The sequence below is a fragment of the Malaclemys terrapin genome, chromosome 7, assembly GCF_027887155.1.
Source record: "Malaclemys terrapin pileata isolate rMalTer1 chromosome 7, rMalTer1.hap1, whole genome shotgun sequence".
Lineage (NCBI taxonomy): Eukaryota > Metazoa > Chordata > Testudines > Emydidae > Malaclemys > Malaclemys terrapin.
Window position 1 is genome coordinate 115,089,164 of NC_071511.1, and position 21,202 is coordinate 115,110,365.

General features: G+C 41.1%; 1 protein-coding gene across 9 annotated transcripts in view; it reads right to left on the reverse strand.

Annotated features, from left to right (window-relative positions):
* The window catches only part of ATRNL1 (attractin like 1), a 991,165-nt gene that overhangs the window by 710,776 nt on the left and 259,187 nt on the right, over window positions 1-21,202 (reverse strand). For 8 of the 9 annotated variants that reach the window (XR_008445623.1, XM_054034053.1, XM_054034052.1 and 5 more), the window contains 2 exons: window positions 7,266-7,398; window positions 5,878-6,059 (listed from right to left, as the gene is read on the reverse strand). Coding sequence is in view for 8 of the 9 variants with exons in the window: in XM_054034053.1 (XP_053890028.1) it covers window positions 5,878-6,059; window positions 7,266-7,398 (315 nt within the window). In the remaining variant the exon portion in view is untranslated. Of the gene's footprint in view, window positions 1-5,877; window positions 6,060-7,265; window positions 7,399-19,209; window positions 20,425-21,202 lie in introns of those variants that run through there. The other variant, XM_054034058.1, reaches the window with a different exon arrangement.

Sequence of the window (21,202 nt, forward strand, 5' to 3'; positions counted from 1 at the left end):
GGGAGTGATCAGAACACAGCATTTTACCAAGTGATCCACCCCCTGGTCCAGTCCCAGCTTCTAGCAGTCAGAGGTCTAGGAACACCCATAGCATTCATTTGTGTCCCTGACCAGCTTGACTAATAGCCATTGATGGACCTAGCTTCCAGGAACTTATTTAATTCTTTTTTTTAATCCAGTGAAAGTTTTGACGTTCACAACATGTAGGGATATTAAAGAAGGTACTAACAGTGATTCCCCCAAGAGACACTGACCCCCTCATAATTTGGCCCCCACACTTTAAAATCCAACAGTTTCACCAAGTACAAAAATCTCTTGGGTCTTTCTGTTAAAACTTGTAAGCTACTGTCTGTAGAAACCATTGATTATATCTATCCTGTGACTACTATGTAAAACTTACAAACAAGTTAACTGACTTTGTTATACAATGTAAACAAACACTATAAGCTGTTAAGTGTCTTTCACTTCATTCAACTGCTCCTAGGACAGACCCCCACCCTCTGTGATTAAAGGGCCGGGAGTCTCAAATGAATTAGCACACACTCTGAAAGTGGTGGAGACAGTAAATTAAAATATGGTTAAGGGATGGAATGTATGCTGATGAATGCTTGATATACATGGATGGTTAGGGAGGTGCCAGCCTAGAAAAGGAGTATCCATCGGCCGAAGAATGTGTCAAGTGGATGACCAGAAACCCCCGGAGGGTAAACTGGGATCCACCCCATCACCTGGAAGGATGAGAAACACAAACTTTGGACATTGTGGAGCCACCAGGAATGTGCCATCTGCTGATTGAGTCAGCAACAGCAGGATGAAACAACTCCCATTGACTAACATAGGAACTAATTCCTATAAGAATGGACTCTAAAGACTGATGACTGAGTCTCTGGTTCTGCTGCCAGCCTCCAGGAGCATCAGGTGCACCTGACACAGACTCGGCTCCATCCTCATGACCAAGATACCTGGCCAGTAACTTGGCATGAGCAACTTCTAGGCTGGTAACTATAACACCTATACAGAACTTGAATGAATGAATCTCTCTCTCTCTCTCTCTCTCTCTCTCTCTCTCTATATATATATATACCCTGTTTCCCCGAAAATAAGACCGTGTCTTATATTAATTTTTGCTCCCAAAGATGCGCTAGGTCTTATTTTCAGGGGATGTCTTATTTTTCAGAAATGAAAAATGCCTTATTATCGGTGGATGCCTTATTATCGGGGAGGTCTTATTATCGGGGGGATGCCTTATATTACAACGAGAGGCAAAACTGTAAGTAGGCCTTATTTTCGGAGGATGTCTTATTTTCGGGGAAACAGGGTATGTATGTGTGTATGTATAAGAAATAAGTAGTCAAACAACGTTGTTTACTTTTATCTTTTGGTTTATCAGTATATTTACAATAAATGTGGCATCTTTGCCTTATCCCTCTTAATAAGATCCTGCTGGTTTTTATTCTATTGGTATAACAAACATGCCCTGAAAATGAATTCCACAGGTTGACAGTGCATTGTATGAAGAAGTACTCCTTATGCTTGTTTTAAACCTGCTGTCCATTAATTTCATTGGGTGACCCCCGGTTCTTGTGTTATGTGAAGGACTAAATAACATTTCCTTATTCACTTTCTCCACATCAGTCAAGATGTTATAGACCTCTATCATATCACCTCTTAGTCATCTCTTTTCCAAGCTTAAAAGTCCGAGTCTTTTTAATCTCTCTTCATATGGAAGCTGTCCATACTCCTAATCATTTTTGTTGTCCTTCTCTGCACTTTTTCCAATCCTAATATATCTATTTTAAGACAGAGCGACCAGAACTGCATGCAGTATTCAAGGTGTAGGCGTACCATGGATTTATATACTGGCATTATGATATTTTTTGTTTTCTTATCTATCCCTTTCCTAATAGTTCCTAACATTGTTAGCTTTGACTACCATGGCACACTGAGCAGATGTTTTCAGAGAACTATCCACAATGACTCCAAGATCTTTCTTGAGTGATTTTGTATGTATAGTTGGGATTATGTTTTGCAAAGTACTTGTATTTATCAACATTGAATTTAATCTGCCATTTTGTTACTCAACCAGTTTTGTGAAATCCCTTTGTAATTCTTCAGTCAGCTTTGGATTTATCTTGAATAATTTTGTATTGTCTGAAAACTTTGCCACCTCACTGTTTACCCCATTATTCCAAATCATTTATGAATATGTTGAACAGCACTGGTTCTACTACAGATTCTTGGGGGACCCACTTTTTCTCTCCACTGTGAAAACTGACCATTTATTCCAACCCTTGTTTCCTATCTTGTAACCAGTTACTTATCCAATGACTGCATACTTTGCTTAAGAGCCTTTGGTGAGAAACCTTGTAAAAGTCTTTTTGAAAGTCCAACTACACTATAACCATTGGATTACTCTTGTCCACATGTTTTTTGATCCCCCTCAAAAAATGTTAATAGATTGGAGAGGCATGATTTACGTTTACAAAGGCCATGCAGACTCTTCCCCAACATACTGTGTTTATTTAGATTACTGATAATTATATTCTTTACCATAGCTTCAACCAATTTGCCTGGTATTGAAGTCTGCTTACCAGCCTGTAATTAGCAGGATCGCCTCTGGGGCTTTTTTAAAAAATTAGTGTCACATTAGCTTTCCAGCAGTCATCCAATAAGAGTAATGGGTTAAATACCACAGTTAGTAGTTCTGCCAGTTCCTTCAGAACTCTTGGGTGAATACCATCTGGTCCTGGTGACTTCTTATTGTTTATCAATTTGTTCTGAAACCTCCTCTATTGATGCTTCAATCTAGGACAGTTCCTCAGATCTGTCACCTAAAAAAAATGGCTCAAATGTGGGATTCTCCCTCACATTCTCTGTGGTGAAGACCAATGCAAAGAATTCCTTCAGTTTCTCTGTAACAGCCTTGTCTTCCTTGAGAGATACTTTAGCACCTCAATCATCCAGAGGCCCCACTGATTATCTGGCAGGCTTCCTGCTTCTGATGTAGTTAAAAAAATTAGTTTTTCTAGCTTTTGCTAGTTAATTTTCAAATTCTTTTTTGACCTCACTAATTATACTTGACTCACCAGAATTTATGCCCGTTTCTATCTTCCTCAGTAGGATTTAACGTCTAATTTTTAAGAGATGATGTTTTGTCTCTAACCTCCTCTTTTACTCTATTATTTAGCCATGGTGGCATTTTTTGGTCCTTTTACTGTTTTTATTTTATTTGGGTATACATATAGCTTGAGCTTCTATTATGATGTTTTAAAAATGTTCCATCTATCTTGCAGGCATTTAACTCTTGTGACCATTAATTTTAATTTCTGTTTACCTAGCCTCTTCATTTTGTGTCATTCTTATTTCTTCTACTGTGCTGGATTTCTTTGGTGTTTTCCCCCTACAAGGATCTAAAATTTAATTACATTATAGTCCCTATTACTGAGGGAGTCAGCTACATTCACCTCTTGGGCCAGATCCTGGGTGCCACTTACAACTAAATCAAGAATTGCCTCTCCCTTTGTGGGTTTCAAGACTAGCTGCTCCAAGAAGAAGTCATTAATGGTGTTTAGAAATTTAATCTCTGCATCCTGTCTGGAAGTAACATGTTCCCAGTCAAATGTGGATAACTGGCATCCCCAATTAATTACTGGGTTTTCTATTTTTGTAGCCTCTCTCATCTCCCCGACTATTTTACAATCACTGTCACCATCATGGTCAGGTGGTTCATGGTATATTCCTGTTATACGTTTATTATTCAACCATGGAATTTCTATCCATAGAGATTCTATGGTACTGTTTGATTCATTTAAGATTTTTACTATATTTGGCTTCTTTTCACATATAATGGCTCTCTCCTATCAGCACGACATATTCTGTCATATATATTTTGTACCTTAGTATTACTGTGTTCCACTGACTATCATTGTTCCACCAAGTTTCTGTGATGCCTATTATATCAATATCCTCATTTCATATCTGGTTGAACTGGAGTGCCATCTTAGAATTTAGACTTCTTGCATTTGTATACAAGCACTTTAAAAATGTCAGTATTTAGATCTCTGCTTTAATGTGATATAATTGAATAATAATATAAGAAAGGCCGTACTGGGTCAGACCTAACATCCATCTTCCAACAGTGGCCAATGCCAGAGGGAATGAACAGAACAAGAAATCATCAAGTGATCCATCCCCTGTCACCCATTCCCATAGAGCTCTTTTTCGTTTGACTGTTTCTCTTCAGGTCATACCTGTACTTTATCAGCTTCTATCCTCTTCTCTTGACTAGGATATAGCGTATTCCCTTTAATAAATACTCCCTTAAGGATGTGTCTGTCTGAACTGTGTGCTCCTCCGCACCTGTTGGCTTTCCCCCAGCCCTTAGGTTACAGAGGAGTTTTTAAAATTTTTAATTTTACATGCCAGGAAACTGGTTCCTTTTTGGTTTAGGTGGATCCCATCCTTCCTGTACAGGCTCCTCCATTGCGAGTAGGTTCCCCAGTTCCTAATAAACCTAAAATCCTCCTTTCAACACCATCATCTCACCCATGCATAGAAACCACGCAGTTCTGCCTGTCAAACTGGCCCTGCATGTGGAACTGGAAGCATTTCAGAAAATGTTACCATGAAGGTCTTGGACTTTAATTTCTTTTCTAGCAGCCTAAATCTGGCCTCCATGACCTCTCTCCTACCTTTCCCTATTGTGATTGGTATCTATGTGTACCATGACCACTGGCGCCTCCCAAGCACTGCACGTAAGCCTGTCTAGATGTCTCGAGAGAACTGAAACCTTCACACCCGGCAGGCAATTCACAGTGAGGTTCTCCTGGTTATCACAAACCCAACTATCTATATTTCTAATAATTGAATCCCCAACTATTATTACCCATCTCTTCCTAATAACTGGAATTCCCTCCCACAGAGCACTATCCTCAGTGCAAGAGGATACCATGACATCATCTGGAAGGAGGGTCCCAGCAATGGGATCATTTCCTTCTGCTCCAGCCTGATGTTCTCCTTCCCAAAGACTTTCATCCTCCTCAACAGCACAGAGGCTGTCAAGACTGGGGTTAGGACTGCTCTGTTATGTTCCAGAAAGTCTCGTCTATGTAACTCTCTGTCTCCTTTAGCTCTTCCAATACAGCCATTCTGGTGTCAAGAGACCATACTCTGTCTCTGAGGGCCATGAGTTTCTTGCACCAAACGCACACGTTGTTGAACTTCTGCCTGCATTTTTTTTGTTGCTCTTGCAGGGTTTTTGTTTGTTTGTTCTTTGTGTTCATTTTTTAATTTTCCTTTGGGGGGTTGTTGGTCTAAGTTTAGAGAATGTTTATTAGGTGCATCTGACTCTCATGCTCCTTCTCTAACGTCTCACGCAAAACTCCCCCTTTTGCTGCTCCTGCTCACTAGCTCCACTGGTCCCTTCCAAGCTGGCTTTTTAAAACCCCTGTTCTCCCTAAATTAGCCATCCATGATATAAGTGGGCCTTTCAACAAAACAATCAACTGTTAGATTGAACAGCTAAAATCCACAGCTGACCACACAGAAAATGATAACTCATTCCAACACCTAATGGCATTGTACAGCAATTAACAAATTAACACAAAATCCTTCCCTCCTTCATTCCATTTCCTGCCCCAAGTGGCCACACACACACACACACACACACACACAAAGAGAGACCTTGCAGCATGTATAAACCCCAACAGATCAGAATCGGCCCTCTTCCCACAAAATCATCTGCTGGCAGCTCCCTCTCTTCTAAATCTAATTAACTTTAACTCAGGAACCTTTGTAAAATTTGGAGAGAGAGAAAAAGTTGTAGCCACAATTAGGGTTTAAAGGTCAAAATAAACCAGCACTCTGAAGTCAAGTTACCTGGACTGTATACTTCTGTATTTCATCCAGAACAAATTCCACTTCTTTTGAGGTTGTTAATGAGGCAAGATTCCCACTCAAATTGTAGCAGTATAGTTTGGCATTGTCATAGCTTTCACGACTTGAATTTATGCGGAGGCAGGCATCGCCAATGTGACTCCATCCTTCCCCACACAGATGAGCTAGTACAGAAATCACATTAAGATACAAATGTATAAGCAGAAAAGCATGCAAACACACATCTAGAAGGTTTGTTGTTTTTTTCAAGTCACGGTCTAGTATATACCATTACTCAGTTTCATCATAATTTATAAATGTAATATTATTAAACAACCTAGAAAATCAAGTTTTATATTACTTTGAATGTCAATGTAGTAAGAGTGCCAACTAACAAGAAAAAAATACAACATATATAGTGTTGCAGTAAGTTATATTCTGAGTTACAGTCTAATAGCATCGCTAGTATAATCTTTCTGATATTTATAAAGACTTAAATGTAAATAAGCATTCAAGGCTATACTACACAAATAATATATACAGGTTTGACATTTTGGTGCCATGGCAATAGTTGTCTCAGAAAAATGAGTTGATTAGAGTTTATCTAAATCTATTTTTAGAAATATGAAGACAAATTTATTAGAACCAAAAGATCGCAAAAGTGTGTCTTCTTTCTTTTGTCCTTTCTATAATCTTAAAATAATAATCACCCTATACCAGTATGGTGGCTAGAGAGACAATACTAAAAGTTAGTAAAAACATTTCTGATATTTTAAAATTTTAGAGAAAGATATGTTTTTAATCTTATCATTAATATATGTTTAGCACTAGTCACATGCACATTATTGTTAAAAGATGAGCAACTAATTGATAGCAGTTAATGTATTCTTTTAAACTAGCATCTTCAAAGATTGTTTACATGCACTTTATGGTTGTCTAAAACTTATTATTTAAAATTATTCACTGAGCAAATAACTTGTTCGGTAGATTGTTTAGAAGCAGTTTGTTACAAGAATCTGGTATCAAAGGCAAGGGTTTTTTGTTAGCTTTGATTAGACACACAAATCACATTTGTATTGTTTATATTCCCTGATGGTGCATGGTGTATCTAATCTTTTTCACAGTAAGAATATTTGGGTTTTAAAAAGTCAAAATTTGCTTTCTGGGAATGTTTTATATTAGCATCTTAAAATGAACTGTTATCATGAACATTTCTGCCAGTGAACTCAGTCACTAGATTATCCTTAAAAAAGAGATCTTAAAGGGCAGTGAGCACAAGCAAGACAAAGTCATTTTTTCTAGTTGAGTAAATATTCATGGAAATTAATTTGGGAGATTCACCCAGCTCTCAAAACAATTAAAAAGCAGATTTCAAATTTCAAAGCTTTTACCTGGTAAAGCCTGGCATTCTTGCTGCCGTTGATCCCACTGGCAGTTCAGGTTTAGTGAGCAACTTTTACAGCTGGTCAATTTATTACAGATCTGTTCATTTCTCACATGACATTTGGTGTAGTTTTTGACTGACTATAAAAAACAAAACAGACACAGAGTATACCTTTTGTTAAACTGCTCATAGATCAGAAATCAGGAGTAAAGTGCACAATGCTCCCACCAATCCAGTTGTTTGTAGGTTAGACAGGCAAATGAATCTATTGATTCTAAAAGTGTGGGAAAGGATTCTGGTGTCACTGACTGGAACAGAAAAAAAATAAAGGACCTCATATGTCAAGAATTCCAGTAATTTCATCTTAGATTTTTTTTAAAAACTACTTGTATTTAAGATATGAAGTATAAAATTTAAAGAACCCAAAGACTATCATTTTGGCAGGCACAAAAGAATTCCCTCTGCACTTCAGTGAATGAGCAACACAGTAAACTCTGAAGGCAATTTTTAGCTAAAATGCTTTGATGACTGAAGTATTGCTCTCTAAGTAAGGCATTTATCTTTTTCCTGTTCGGGGCTTTTAGACCAAGATGCAACTATTGAGACCTTATTTAATAAATCACACAGAAAAGTGTCATTAACATACACTTAAGACTGCCTCCATTCATTTCATGTCAACACAAGCAATATAAATTAAGGAATTCACAACTTAAAGCAACATTATAATCACAAAACCCAAATACACACAAACTCCCCAACACAACTGGTCACAATGTGCACATATGCAATTCTTCGGATTCGGATTCAAAAGACACAATGTAAACTCCAACCTAATCTAAACTAAGATATATTCCCTACAAACATAGGCATACTAGTAAGCTCAGGCTGTAGGTGTTGGAAGTGGTGATATTCAGCTCGTAGAGACAATATGCGTCAGAAGGACAAATTTCAAGCATTTAAAAATTTCTGAAATATTCAAGAGGAAGAAGAAAAGCAAGAGGTGACAGTGTAAGTGAAGAGAACAAGAGGGAAAAGAAGGAAGATTTCCAATTCTTTAACCCCTCCCCTTTTTTCTTTACTGTGTAATGACAAAAAGTATACATTAGATGTAGATCAGAAAGCCAAATTCAAGGCCCAATTCAAGCATGAATCCACACAATTCAAACTGACAGAGTTCAATTTTTCACTATGATCCTGTCTTTGCCAAATAAATCTCGCTCCCAATTCACTGTTATATTAGCATGTGGTGTGGTCTGCAGTTAGACTGCACTGGTGGCATGATCCTACAGTGATGGCCCAGAAAAACCTTCCAGTTTCATTTAAGACAGGGATCTCAAACTCAATTCACCACGAGGGCCACATGAGGACTCGTACATTGGTCCGAGGGCCGCATCACTGAAACCTTTTCATACAACGATACAAAAGTATAGTCAAAAATGAAAAAAAGGAAGAGTAATATAGTATGCTATTAAAAGTCAATGTATTAACTTTTTTAAAACTGTAATGTGAAAAGTCAGTGCTAATTTTGACAGTCATTTCATTTTTGGCCACTTAGCTGGCAGCATTTTGCATCAACCAGAGCATCAGTATTAGGTTTGATATCCTGAGACGAAGCCAGTCTCCGTGTCGCTTGCAAATTGTACCACATTCCATACAAAAAACTACTCTAAGAGAATGTTAAGACTGCACAGTTAAGCACACGTGCCAAAATCAGGGTTGCACACACAACTTTTTCTCTGCCACTTTGATACTATATGTTATCATGCAATCTTTTAACTACAGGGTCACGTACTGTTTCTCATATATCTTTTTTCTACATCCTTAAATTGTATAGCATCTTACAGTGATTTTTCTACTGACTTTTATTGCGTTGTCACAGTAGCCCAATATATGCTTACTAGCAAAGGACTTGCCACTTAGCCACTCAAGTTTATGGTAAGTATGAGTGAGGGTGAGCAAATTTGTGTTGTGATGGAAAGCTGTGTTGATTTGTGCCTGCAAAAAACCTCACTCCACCCCTTCCACGAGTCCCCACCTGGCCCCGCTTCTTCCCACCCCCCACCCTTCCCCACCCCTATTCCAATCCCTTCCCCAAATCCCTGCCCCAGTACCACCTCTTCCCTGCCTCCTCCCCTGAGCGCACTGCGTCCTCCTTTCTCCCCCCTCCCTCCTGGAAAGTCCAAACAGCTGTTTGGCGGCAGGAAGCACTTGTAGGAAGGTGGAGGAGTGGGCACACAGCGTGCTCAGGGGAGGGTGATTGGAGCTTGGTGGGCTGCAGGAAATAACTCCGCGGGCCACATGCAGCCCGCGAGCCACGTGTGTGAGACTCCTGATCTAAGGGCATGTCTTTATGAGGAGAACTCAGGAAAATTAAGGTTAATTAACTAAAAGTGTTTAATATCCATAAACTAAAGCACATTAAACACTGTGTAGGTGGTCTCACTCAGTAGTAAAGTGGTCATAGTTCACCATAGTTTAGGGAAGATTAAGCTACAGCAAACCAAGGCCAGTTTAATCCTGAATGACAACATCCACACTGGAGTTTACTACACTTGGATTTACGCACATAACTTCATACCTTTAGTTGATTTGCATTAACCTTCCAGATTGTCACCATGTGGACATGGCCTACGACAAAATGATCAGGCCACTCAAGTATTCCTTGATACATCTCTGTTCTTATGATACTAAAGACTGTACTTGAAAAATGCAATCACTGAGGTTATCTAAATGGAAATACTTTGTCATTTAAGGCAATTGGTGAGTTCTTAAGGGCTACCATTCCAAACGCACACAAAGGGCTATGCATATGTAGCAAGCGGGTGTTTTATTTTTATTATTTTAATTTCTTTTATAACTACCATGCTTGCCAACCAGCAGCACACTTATGTCATCAGGTACCATCTATATCATTCTCCGTTCCTCTCCCCAAACTCACCATCAGATTTTTTTTACCCTTCTCAGTAACTAGGCAAAAGATTATTTTGACAGAAATGAGGCAAATACAGTGGTGCTGGAACAGTTTTTGGAGTGGGAGTGCTGAGCTGCACCCCTCTTACCCGCATCTGCAGCCCTCACTGCCCCCTAGACCTGAGGCTGGGAGCAGGACTGTGGCTCCAGAAGGGAGGGATGCGGACAGGGGTAAGGCGGCGGAGGCTGGGGCCACAGCTAGGGGCGGGTGCAGAGTCTCAGGCATGGGGCCAGTAGCTGGGGCCAGCCGCATGGACCCCAGGCCTCGCGGCCTGGACCCTGGGGCCAGCAGCCAGGTGGGACCCCAGGCGCAGGGCCGGCGGCCGAGCAGGATCGTGGGACTGGCAGCGGAGTCCCCAGAGCCAGTGGGTGAGCAATACCCCAGGCCAGCTGTGGAGCTGGCAGCTGGGACCCTGAGCGGCAGGGGCACAGGGCCAGAGGCCAGGATGCCGGGCACAAGATCTGGGGGTGTTGCAGCACCCCCCGCAACCTATTTCCTGCACCTTTGGGTAAATACAGTTAACGCTAAGACTCACTATTTCCACATTCCAGGAAGAGGGTTGGTGAAGTAATCTCTTTTACTGGACCAACTTCTGTTGGTGAAAGACAAGCTGTCAAGCTTACACAGAGCTCTTCTTCAGATCTGGGCATCTTTCCACATTTATAATACAAGGAGTATGCAGTAGTTAAAAATAAAGCATAACCAATTTAGCTAGGTATTCCATTTGTCAAATCCACTCCATCGCTAGATTAGTACTGGCATAGAATTCCTAATCTATGTCTAATACGCATTTGTTGTCTTTTCACAACAAAGTAATAGTACCATTATTAACAAAAGTCCCCACGCTCAGTCAAATGTAAAGACAGGCCTGCTGCAACAATATGAAAAAGAATTACATCCACAAAGAGCCCACAGACTCAACAACTCATTAAAAAAATGAAGTTGGGTTTGCTTCCTGCAGTACTAGCTTTATGACTACTCTAGGTCATAAAGCAGTTTATTCTGTAGAACTGGAGAAAAAGAATGTAGGCATTGGGTACATCTACACAGGATAAAAGACCCATGGCACGGTCGCAGCTGGCCCAGGTCAGCTGACTCTGGCTCGTGGGGCTTGGGCTGTGGGGATAAAAATTGCTGTATAGATGTTCGGGCTCAGGCTGGAGTCCCTCCACTCTTGCAGGGTCCCAGTGCCCAGTCTGCAGCCTGAGCCTGAATGTCTACACAGCAATTTTTCAGCCCCAGAGCCTAAGCCCCATGAGCCCAGGGTAGCCGCATATTTATCACTGTGTAAATGTAACCATTCAGACCCGCCCCATTAGCTCACCCTGCAACTGCTGGGAAGACATCTAACTTCATTGACTTCATTGTTATTCAATTTACCTGCCTCTAAGATAGGTAAGTATTATACACATTTCCTCCCGGGAATGTTTTGAAGACTATGCAATGTTTGAACATCCCTTTAAGATCATCCACTGAAAGGCACAGTAGATGTGTATAACAGCACCATTAGCATTAGCAGAAGCTGACAGTGCCACCAGTATTTGCATTTGGTTCATATGTACTTGGCTACAAATTAGTTACACAAGCATGTGTGCAGTGTTGTAGACGCATTGGTCCCAGGATATTAGGGAGACAAGACGGAATATCTTTTATTGGACCAGCTTCTTTTGGTGAAAGAGACAACCTTTTGAGCTGCACAGAGCTCTTCTTCAGGTCTGGGGAAGGAACTCAGAGTGTCACAGCTTGTTTTGCATAAATAGTTAACACATTCTATGAGATCATTCAAGGTGAGGTGAGGTGGCCCATTAACACCTCTGCGGTCAGACGACAAAAAAGGAGGGCTAGTGGGTTACAACTACAACAACTCCACAACCCACAGAACACCACCTCTGAGAGAAACCATGGCACCAAGACCCACCACACGGACGCTATACAACATCTCAACATCAATTTATCAAGTCTACCTCTAACCGTAGCTGTGTTATCTCCAATGGACTGACCTTCTGACCCACCATAGAACCTGATACCAAACTAACACATGGAGAACTAGAAGAATTATTCCACAACAAGAATTCTTTCACAACAATGACGATACTACCTGTAGACAGATGAGCCGCCCCCACCCCCATTTGCTCTTTCGAGTGCAGTCTGCACAGTTTCCTGTTATGCTGTTACAAAGCCACAAGCAGCGGAAGCTTCCCAATGATGTTAGATTATTGCTTAAAGCTGTATTACTCTATATTACCAATTGTATTCATGCTTATGAAAATGTATTCAATTAATGTAAGGAATGAGTGAGATAGTGTGAGTAACAGCCAATGGCAAAGCAAAGAAGCAAATATCACCTTTTATGGAACCATGGTATTATCTTGGTAAAGGTATACATTTTGAGACGGGCGGCCAGGACAGTTACCAACAAGGAAATGTTACAGCACACTAAACTCGGGACCAGACCAGAAGCAGTAGAGCCCTCCTGCGGATCCAAAGGGACTTCGGGGACTCTCGACACCCCACGGCCAATCTCTGGGCAGCTGTCACCTGGCCAGCCTCAGCCATTTGCAAAATCGAAACCAACATCCGCGCCTGCAGCTTGCCAGCATGAATGTGTTGTGTGTCTGAGTATAATTGTGCAAATAAGGGAAGCAATAAATCAACCCTCAATGCTGTTCTAGTTCACCCTCTGTTTGTGGTTATTTCTTGGCTGGTTCCAAGAACAGGGAACACTACCCACAACTAGGACATCCCCACCAACAGTTATAAGAAAAAAGAATCATCTGCCTGGACATCCCACAGTGGGATCATTATGCTGATTGCTTCAGGAAAAAAAATTGACTGTGAAATCCTTACTAAATATCAGATCCACCACAATCTCTCTACCAATGAGAGGACAGCTATACAGTCCCTGAAATCCAACCACCAGATAGCAATCAAATCAGTAGACAAAGGGGGTGCCATCATAGCCCTCAACCACGATAACTTAGTCAATGAGGCCAACTGACAACCCTACATCACCACCAATTATGAAGAATTCAGATAATACCCCAAAACACAATTCACCCAGGAATTTAAGGATATGATCCTCTCTCAAACAACTCCAAGAGAACCTCTACAAATTCATCCCCCAGGAACCCACCCCAGGGACCATCAACATGTTTCCCAAGATACAGAAACAAGGGAACCCAGGCAGACCAATCATGTTTTGGCCACAGCACTCTCACTGAAGAAATATCAGGACCCATAAAAAAACATCCTCCAACCACTCCTTGCACAAAGGGACAGTTTCCTCCAGGATACAACCAACTTCCTCCAGAGCTCCACAACATTAACCACCTCCCTCAGAACACCATCTTTGCCACCATGTATGTCACTTCCCTATACACAAACATCTCTCAAAATGACGGCATCGCTGCCTGGTCAAATATCTACAAGATAATGGACAACACTCAGATCTCCACCCCAAACTCATCCATTTCATCCTCACCCATAACAATTTTACATTCAGCAACAAACATTTTCTCCAAACCATGGGAACAAGTATAAGTACTAGGATGGGTCCCCAACATGCCAACTTCTTCATTGGCCCACATGAAGAAGAATTTCCGGACAAATGTACCACAAAACCAATGATATACCTGTGATATGTTGACGATATTCTCATCCTTTGGACAGATGACCTAAATTCCCTCACAGATTTCCACCACAACTTCAACCACCACCCCACCCATCAAATTCTCTGTAGAACATTTCCACTCCAGCATTAACTTCCCAAACACTATGATCAGCTTCAACAATAGAACCTTATGGACAAGAAACCCACTCACAGATCACTATACTTACCTTCACGGGCATTAACAGTCCACTTCACATTGAATGGTTTCTTAGAATATGTGTAAGAGACTTATGCTAAACAATCTGTTCCACCTTTAGTTAGCTGTGACACTCTGAGTACTTCACCAGACCTGAAGAAGAGCTTTGTGTAGCTCAAAAGTTTGTCTCTTTCTCCAACAGAATTTAGTCCAATAAAATATATCTCCTCACTCACCTTGTCTTTCTTACACAAGTATGTCAGATGACACAAACCTACTTTCAGCCTAAAGTGATGTCAGAACCAGACTCCAAGTTCTCCTCTTTAGCCGCATGTAGTGTGTGTTGGCGAGGATGAGAAAGAAAAAGAACACATGCGCTATTGTGGTAACATTAGATGGCAAATATTATTACAGCACACAAATACAACCAGAGAAGGTTAATAACACGGTAAGAAGTTTATATTAAAAAGAAAAACACTTGGGAAACAGGATTTAGTTATTTTTTCTTCTTTTATTCATGCCCTTAATCAGTGTGCTACCAAAATCCTGTACTAGGAATCCATTTTCCCCACCATCAGCAAAGGCAACTTTTATACTATTTATACACTTTTTAAAATCCATCAAAAACTTTAAATTACAAGGTATTTTCATTGGTATTATGGGATACTTTTTAACTAACACCTCCAATATGATAACAGGGCCTCTTTTAGTTTCTGTCTCACAGCCAGGGGTAAACTAAAAAAGCTGCTGGGATGTCACAGATATATTAAGCAGCAAAGAAAGTCAACTCATTAACTGAAATAGAAAGACAATCCCTCGGGATGGTTTATTCAGATAAAAGTCTAAGCTAAATAATCCGTCAACAGCAGGTAGCATAATAACGAACTTACCCGAGGGCCTTCAAAACACCTCCAGGTTTGTAGATACCTAAAAGTTTTGTGTAAGTTTAGCCATTTGTCACACGTCGCTTTTTGATAAAAAGCAATTTTATATGTATCTTTCTGTAACACATATAGAGTGTGTCAGCTATATATATTATTTCTTCAGATTTCTAAAATGTAACTATAGGCTCCATCCCATAAATTAAAATCATCGCATAAGCAAAGGACTGCCCATAAATATACCCTTTCCACAACAGTCTCAGAGAAGGGGGGGGGGGGGGAAGAACAGGCTTTGCCACATAATCAGAAGGTTAACAAATCTGGGCTCTGGCGGACCAGGAAGGAGAGCAAGTTCTAAAACCCAAGGACACTGCACAGAGCCAATAAGTACCTCTCATATGCACTGAAGGAGCTCTGGCTCAAGCATTTCTGCTGACCTCAAGAGTGGGTAACCAGATGCCAAATCACTTAGGGCTTTATCGGTTAAAATGAACAAACTGAATACCAATGTTGACAATGCAGCAGTAGTTTAATGTGTTGTCAGTGTGCAATTCTACTTAATAATCAAACTGTGGTACTCTACACCAGTGCTTCTCAAAGCTGGTCCGCCATTTGTTCAGGGAAAGCCCCTGGCGGGCCGGGCTGTTTACCTGCTGCGTCTGCAGGTTCGGCCGATTGCAGCTCCCACTGGCCGCGGTTTGCCGCTCCAGGCCAATGGGGGCTGCAGGAAGGGCGTCCAGCACATCCCTCGGCCCACACCGCTTCCCGCAGCCCCCATTGGCCTGGAGCGGCTAACCGAGGCAAGTGGGAGCCTCGATCGGACGAACCTGTGGACATGGCAGGTAAACAAACCGGCCCGGACCACCAGGGGCTTTCCCTGAACAAGCGGCGTACCGGCTTTGAGAAGCACTGCTCTACACTACCTTCGGCTTCTGAATGTCCCCCAAATGTAGGCCCACATTACAGCAGGCTAATTTCAAGGTGACAAAGGCATGGATAATTGTGGGAAGGTTTGTACGGAGGGGAAAAGATCACATTTGTCTTGCCAGACTCAGATAGGGAAAAAATATCACTCTTTGCCACAGCTGCTACCTGGGCATCCAGGAGTAGCTCAGGATATAACACAGCACCTCCAAAATGCACACCTGTTTCACAAATGGCAGTCGCATTCCCCTAACAAGGTCTGCTGATACAAATTTCCCCCAACTATTCTGGCTACTTCTCTCAGCCGAACATCCTCTCAGTCTTATCTGAGTCACTGCCAGCTAGTTCTCAAGCTCATTCTAGGCACCGGGTAATTAATTCTATTGCTCCAGTTGGGTCAGATGTGTTGAAGACAGAGCTGGGTGTCATCTGTACACTGAATACATTGCAGCCTATGTCTCCTTACTAACCCTCCAAAAAGCCCCACATAGACAGTGAATAGTAATATAGATAAGACATATGCAGCACATTTATATGATTAAGGTGAGGTTTTTGAATCTTTAATGGTGTACTGGTATACTACAAAAACATGTTAAATGGGAGATACAACCAGGGCCAGCTCTAGGCACCAGCAAACCAAGCACATGCTTGGGGCGGCACAATTCCAGGGGCGGCAGTTGCACTCTTGGAGGATTTTTTTTGCTTTGGCAGTTGCACTCTGAGGTTTTTTTTGGAGAGGGGAGGCGGGGGGGGGCAGCAAAAAACCTAGAGCCAGCCCTGGATGCAACACTAAGATAATGCAGCAGGTTAGTACAGCACTGGTGATATTAGTGCATCAACCTCCTGCTCATCATTAAGGAAAACAATCCACTTGTAAATTGCTAGGTACTAAAGCAGTGCAATTGTTAAAAATGAAATTTCAATCATATACAGAATCAGTTTCATTAATATTGAAGAGAACAACTATGTTTTAGGGGCTTGTTTGGCGCTTTTACCGGACCAGATGCTCATTAGTAAATAGACTATGAAAGGTATCTATTATTTTTCTGATCTATAGCAGAGTCTACTGTAAAACAAACATGGGAGAGCCAGATAAGTTGCTCTTGAAGCCTATGTAGCTGCATGCTACACCGTTAAAACAAATGCTGCAGTGACAATGTCTACATGTACAGTATGCACACAGAAATTCCACAGAATCTTTGGTATCAATTTGCATTTAGTTTGGTTTAATCGTCATACATATTGACAAAACTGCCTGAGAGACGCATTACAATGAATTTTAAATTACAAGTAAGCACCATCTGTTCTCATACAGTGCCTCCCCTCCCCTGCTCCATATTCCTTGTTAACACATCATCACAATGTCAAATTCCCAAAGCATTCAGGCTGTTTTAGAAAATGAATTCTTCTCATAGTAACATTACATGTTACAGAGTTTTCTGAAGAATCTAGGGTATTTGTACCATTATTTTTTAATAGAAGAGTCTATTGAACACAGATAACCCAAGGCTATTTAAGAATCTTTAAGAGGAAATTCAAACTCTAGTGTCTATTTTATTGTAATGTACTCTATTGCATTCCATTATTCCGAACCTTTATTTCCCTTAAATCCAATTTACACATTGCTTCCCTGAAAATCTCATTAGCTCAATGTAAATGTACATCCAATAGGTAATTCATATTAAACCAAGTTATAATCTGAGCCAATGACATTCAGATTTATGACAGCACATCTGTTACTCAAATTCACATACTGCTGTGGGACATGTGCAATATTTATGCACAAGGGTATGCATAAACTATCTTACGTTTTCATTTCCTCACTTATGTCTGATTTAGTTTCATTCTTAGGTTCCAATCCTGCTAGTGATAAACACATGGGCAGACTTCTGCACCCACGTGTGTTATCCATTGCAAGATCAGGGCCCGAATTCTATTTTATCTTAGAATTTCAGAAATTAGCCATGGAAAAGGCCTATGAAATCACCTAGTTCATTCTCCTTTTACTGCAGGATTGTTCTGGATAATAATTTATTCTTTGACTGATTTATCTAGTATATTTCTAAATTATTCAAAGCAATAGGACTTCCACCATTTCCCTTGGGTGACTACAGTATTCTTCAGTCTAATAAATCTCACTATTTGAGATTATTTCAGCTAAATTTTCCTTTCCTCAGCTTGACAATTCTAAGTCTATTTATATTTCCTCGAGACATCATAAATAAACAATATTTCCCCATCCTTGATGTTTAACTAGGTAGATAATTCTCTTTTCCTTCAGATCACAGTTAAGGTGTTATTTCAAGCAAGGGTTACACTTACCACTAAAGCAAGCACTAGTTATTCCTGTCCCCAACTTGACATACTGATGTTTATCATCACCCTTTCTTTATGGTCTCCATTAATCTTCAGTCCATGTGAGGGTGCTCAATCCAAGAGCATTTTAATTTATTTTAAATGTAAGATTTTGTGCTTTTTTGAAGTCTGTTAGCTCAACCTTTAAGGTATGTCCCAGCCATTTATCCTCCTATCCCTGACTCAACCTGACTCCCTGTGCCATGAGGCTTCTGTGGAGATGGTGCAGAGCTGGCTCTGTACCAGAAGTAGACACCATTTGTGCCAATGACATTCACCAGGAGGGCCATATAAAACATCGAGTGAGTTTCTTTCGTGTGGGGTCCCACTGGGATCAGTTCTTGGCCCTAAGTATTAGTGAAAAACTTCAAAATTTGAGGTTAAAAAAAAAAAAGAGAGACCTGCTTATGAAGGAGCCTGCTCATGGAGGGGCATAAAAACTGTTCTAGATAATCAGAAAAGTGCCATAAGGAGGACATACGTTTAGTTAAAAAGCAAAGGAAGGAGGGGAAGCCACTGGCAGGTTATCTCTGCCATGACTGGGTGCTGAAGGAGTGAGACATGGCATATCAGAGGGTCATGTTTAAGAGACTATTGGGACTTATGAGTCATCCTGCCCAAACCTCCATGCCACCAATGGCCAGCTCCATGGATTCACCCAAATGTTACCACATTCGACAAGCTGTGGACAACAATTCCATGGGGAAGGAAGCTAATGAGCCACGGAACCTCACACCAACAGAATATTCACTGCACTCTACACCTGCTCCAATTCAGGGAAAGAGAACAGATACCCCAATGATGTGCAATTTCCTTATTTGTGACAAGGTTTTATGTTGTCTTATATTTGCATTCATTTGTAATCATGTTAGCGTAGCTGGTCTTCCCACATTTTTATCAATCAACTTCAATAAATGCAAAAAGAAAGGAATTTTTTTTATTTAATTCATGTATAAACACTACATTTCAATACAAGACAAGAGCACAATGTGCCGTACAACCACATTAATCAGCCTCGGTGTATTAAAGTGTAGCTCAAGAATGCAATTGCACAAGGCATCACCTACAGACTTTTCTGTAACAGAACCTACCCCATTAGTAAGTGCATTTGTGGTTGTCTGTAAACAGACCCCAAAGAATTATCGGCAACCCATTCCATTCCAAAGTATTCCCGCTTATACTTACATATATTATGAAGCACACAACATACCCAATCACATGTATGGCATTAAACACACTACAGTCCAAATGAGTTTTAATGGTGCCATGTTGATTTCAGTTGGCCAAAAGCACATTCCACCATCATCCTGCACCAGCTCAACATGTATTTAAGCTGTCTCTTGTCTGGTTGGTTCAGGTACTGATAAACCTTCATCACCCAGGGCTGCAGAGAGGAGGCTGGGTCACCTAAAATCACAGTTGGTACAGACACCCTACTGCTGACTGTGTTATTCGAGGGGAATGATTTATAAGCTTGTCCATGCTGAAACAGGCCAGACCTTTGGAACACCCTAGAATCATGCACCCTACCTGTGCATCCAGTGTAGGTATTCATGAATATGCCACAGTAATCCACAAGGGCCTGCATAACAATGGAATAGTAATGTCCTTGCTTGCTTCAGATGGCAAGCACAGGATATGTATGTGGCCGGTATCAATAGTACCAAAACAGCTCAGGAACTCCATGAGTGCAAACCCAGCAATTATTTCAGAGATATTTTCAATTTTCACAACCTCTAGAGCCAGCACAGCATTAATTTCCTCGTAATCCTCCTTGTACGCTGTGCCAGCCATTGGATTTGCCAACCCCAAACTGACAATTTCCACAAGGTGATAGCAACACACTTCTGGACAATTATTGCCTCTCTTATCTGGGTGTTCTATCACTCAAAGTCTGGGTCACACTCCTCATAAGCTCCAGGAATGTGGCTTTCTCTGGAAAATTCTGGGCCCATGGCTGGTCATCCCATGTTTCCACCACAGTGAAGTCCCACCACTCTGTACTTGTGGTTTTGATCCAGTCTGCGTACAGGAGGTGTGTGTGTGGGGGGGTGGGGGGATGGACTACCATGAAAAATAGCATCAGCTCAGTCCATGCCTCCATGTCCACATGATCCCATTCTGTTGTTGCTCTTGAGCTTCTGCTTGTAAATACAAACCACTGCCTCTGTCTTCTTTATGATGGAGGTCGCCTCTGAAACACCCACCATGGTTTCTTGACAGCATTTCCTGCAGAGGCACGCCAACAAAACATTGCCCCCATAAAAACCAGCATCTGTCAGTTACATTTATTAGTGTGAGCAGGATCCGTGTCTTCAGCCCATAACAGCACATCACACCAGCCTGCGTTCTGCCAGGAAATGAATTTTCCGCCCTATACCATTTCCTCCCGCAACTCCCTGAGTGGGCAGACAAGTCTCCCCAGAACACCCTGTGACTAAGTATAGAGTGGCACAATGAGCTTTGACACTATGAATCATGAGATCCATGCCCAGATAGCTTTACTGCTTCTCACAGTTACATATAGTGCCCTTGCAGACATGGGGCGTGACAGCAGCATGCAGATATCAACAATGTGTTTGCACTGTAGTGGGTTAGGCAACTGCTCATTGACTAACCTGCAATTGCATACCCATGGTTAGCATGCAGTGAAGACATAGCCTGAGTAAAAAGACCACAATGTGCCCAAGTTGATGTAGAAGGATACCAGAGAATGAGGGAGGCACCTTACTTCCTATTCACCAAGGCATCATGCACAGTTTGGCCCCGGAGAGATTACTTTAATATAACATTTCAGCACTTAACTTTGTAAATCATTCAAATAAAGTTAATTACTTTATGAAGTAATCATCATTACTTTTCATGGTTCTCTTCCTTTCTGCTCCCAGATAATTTCTTTTAATATTTGGTTCCATTATTTTAATAGAAGCCAAAGCCAGAATTTACCAGACAGTAACTACAAAGATTGTTTTTTTTCCCCATTTTATACTATTGAGATCAAATTTGC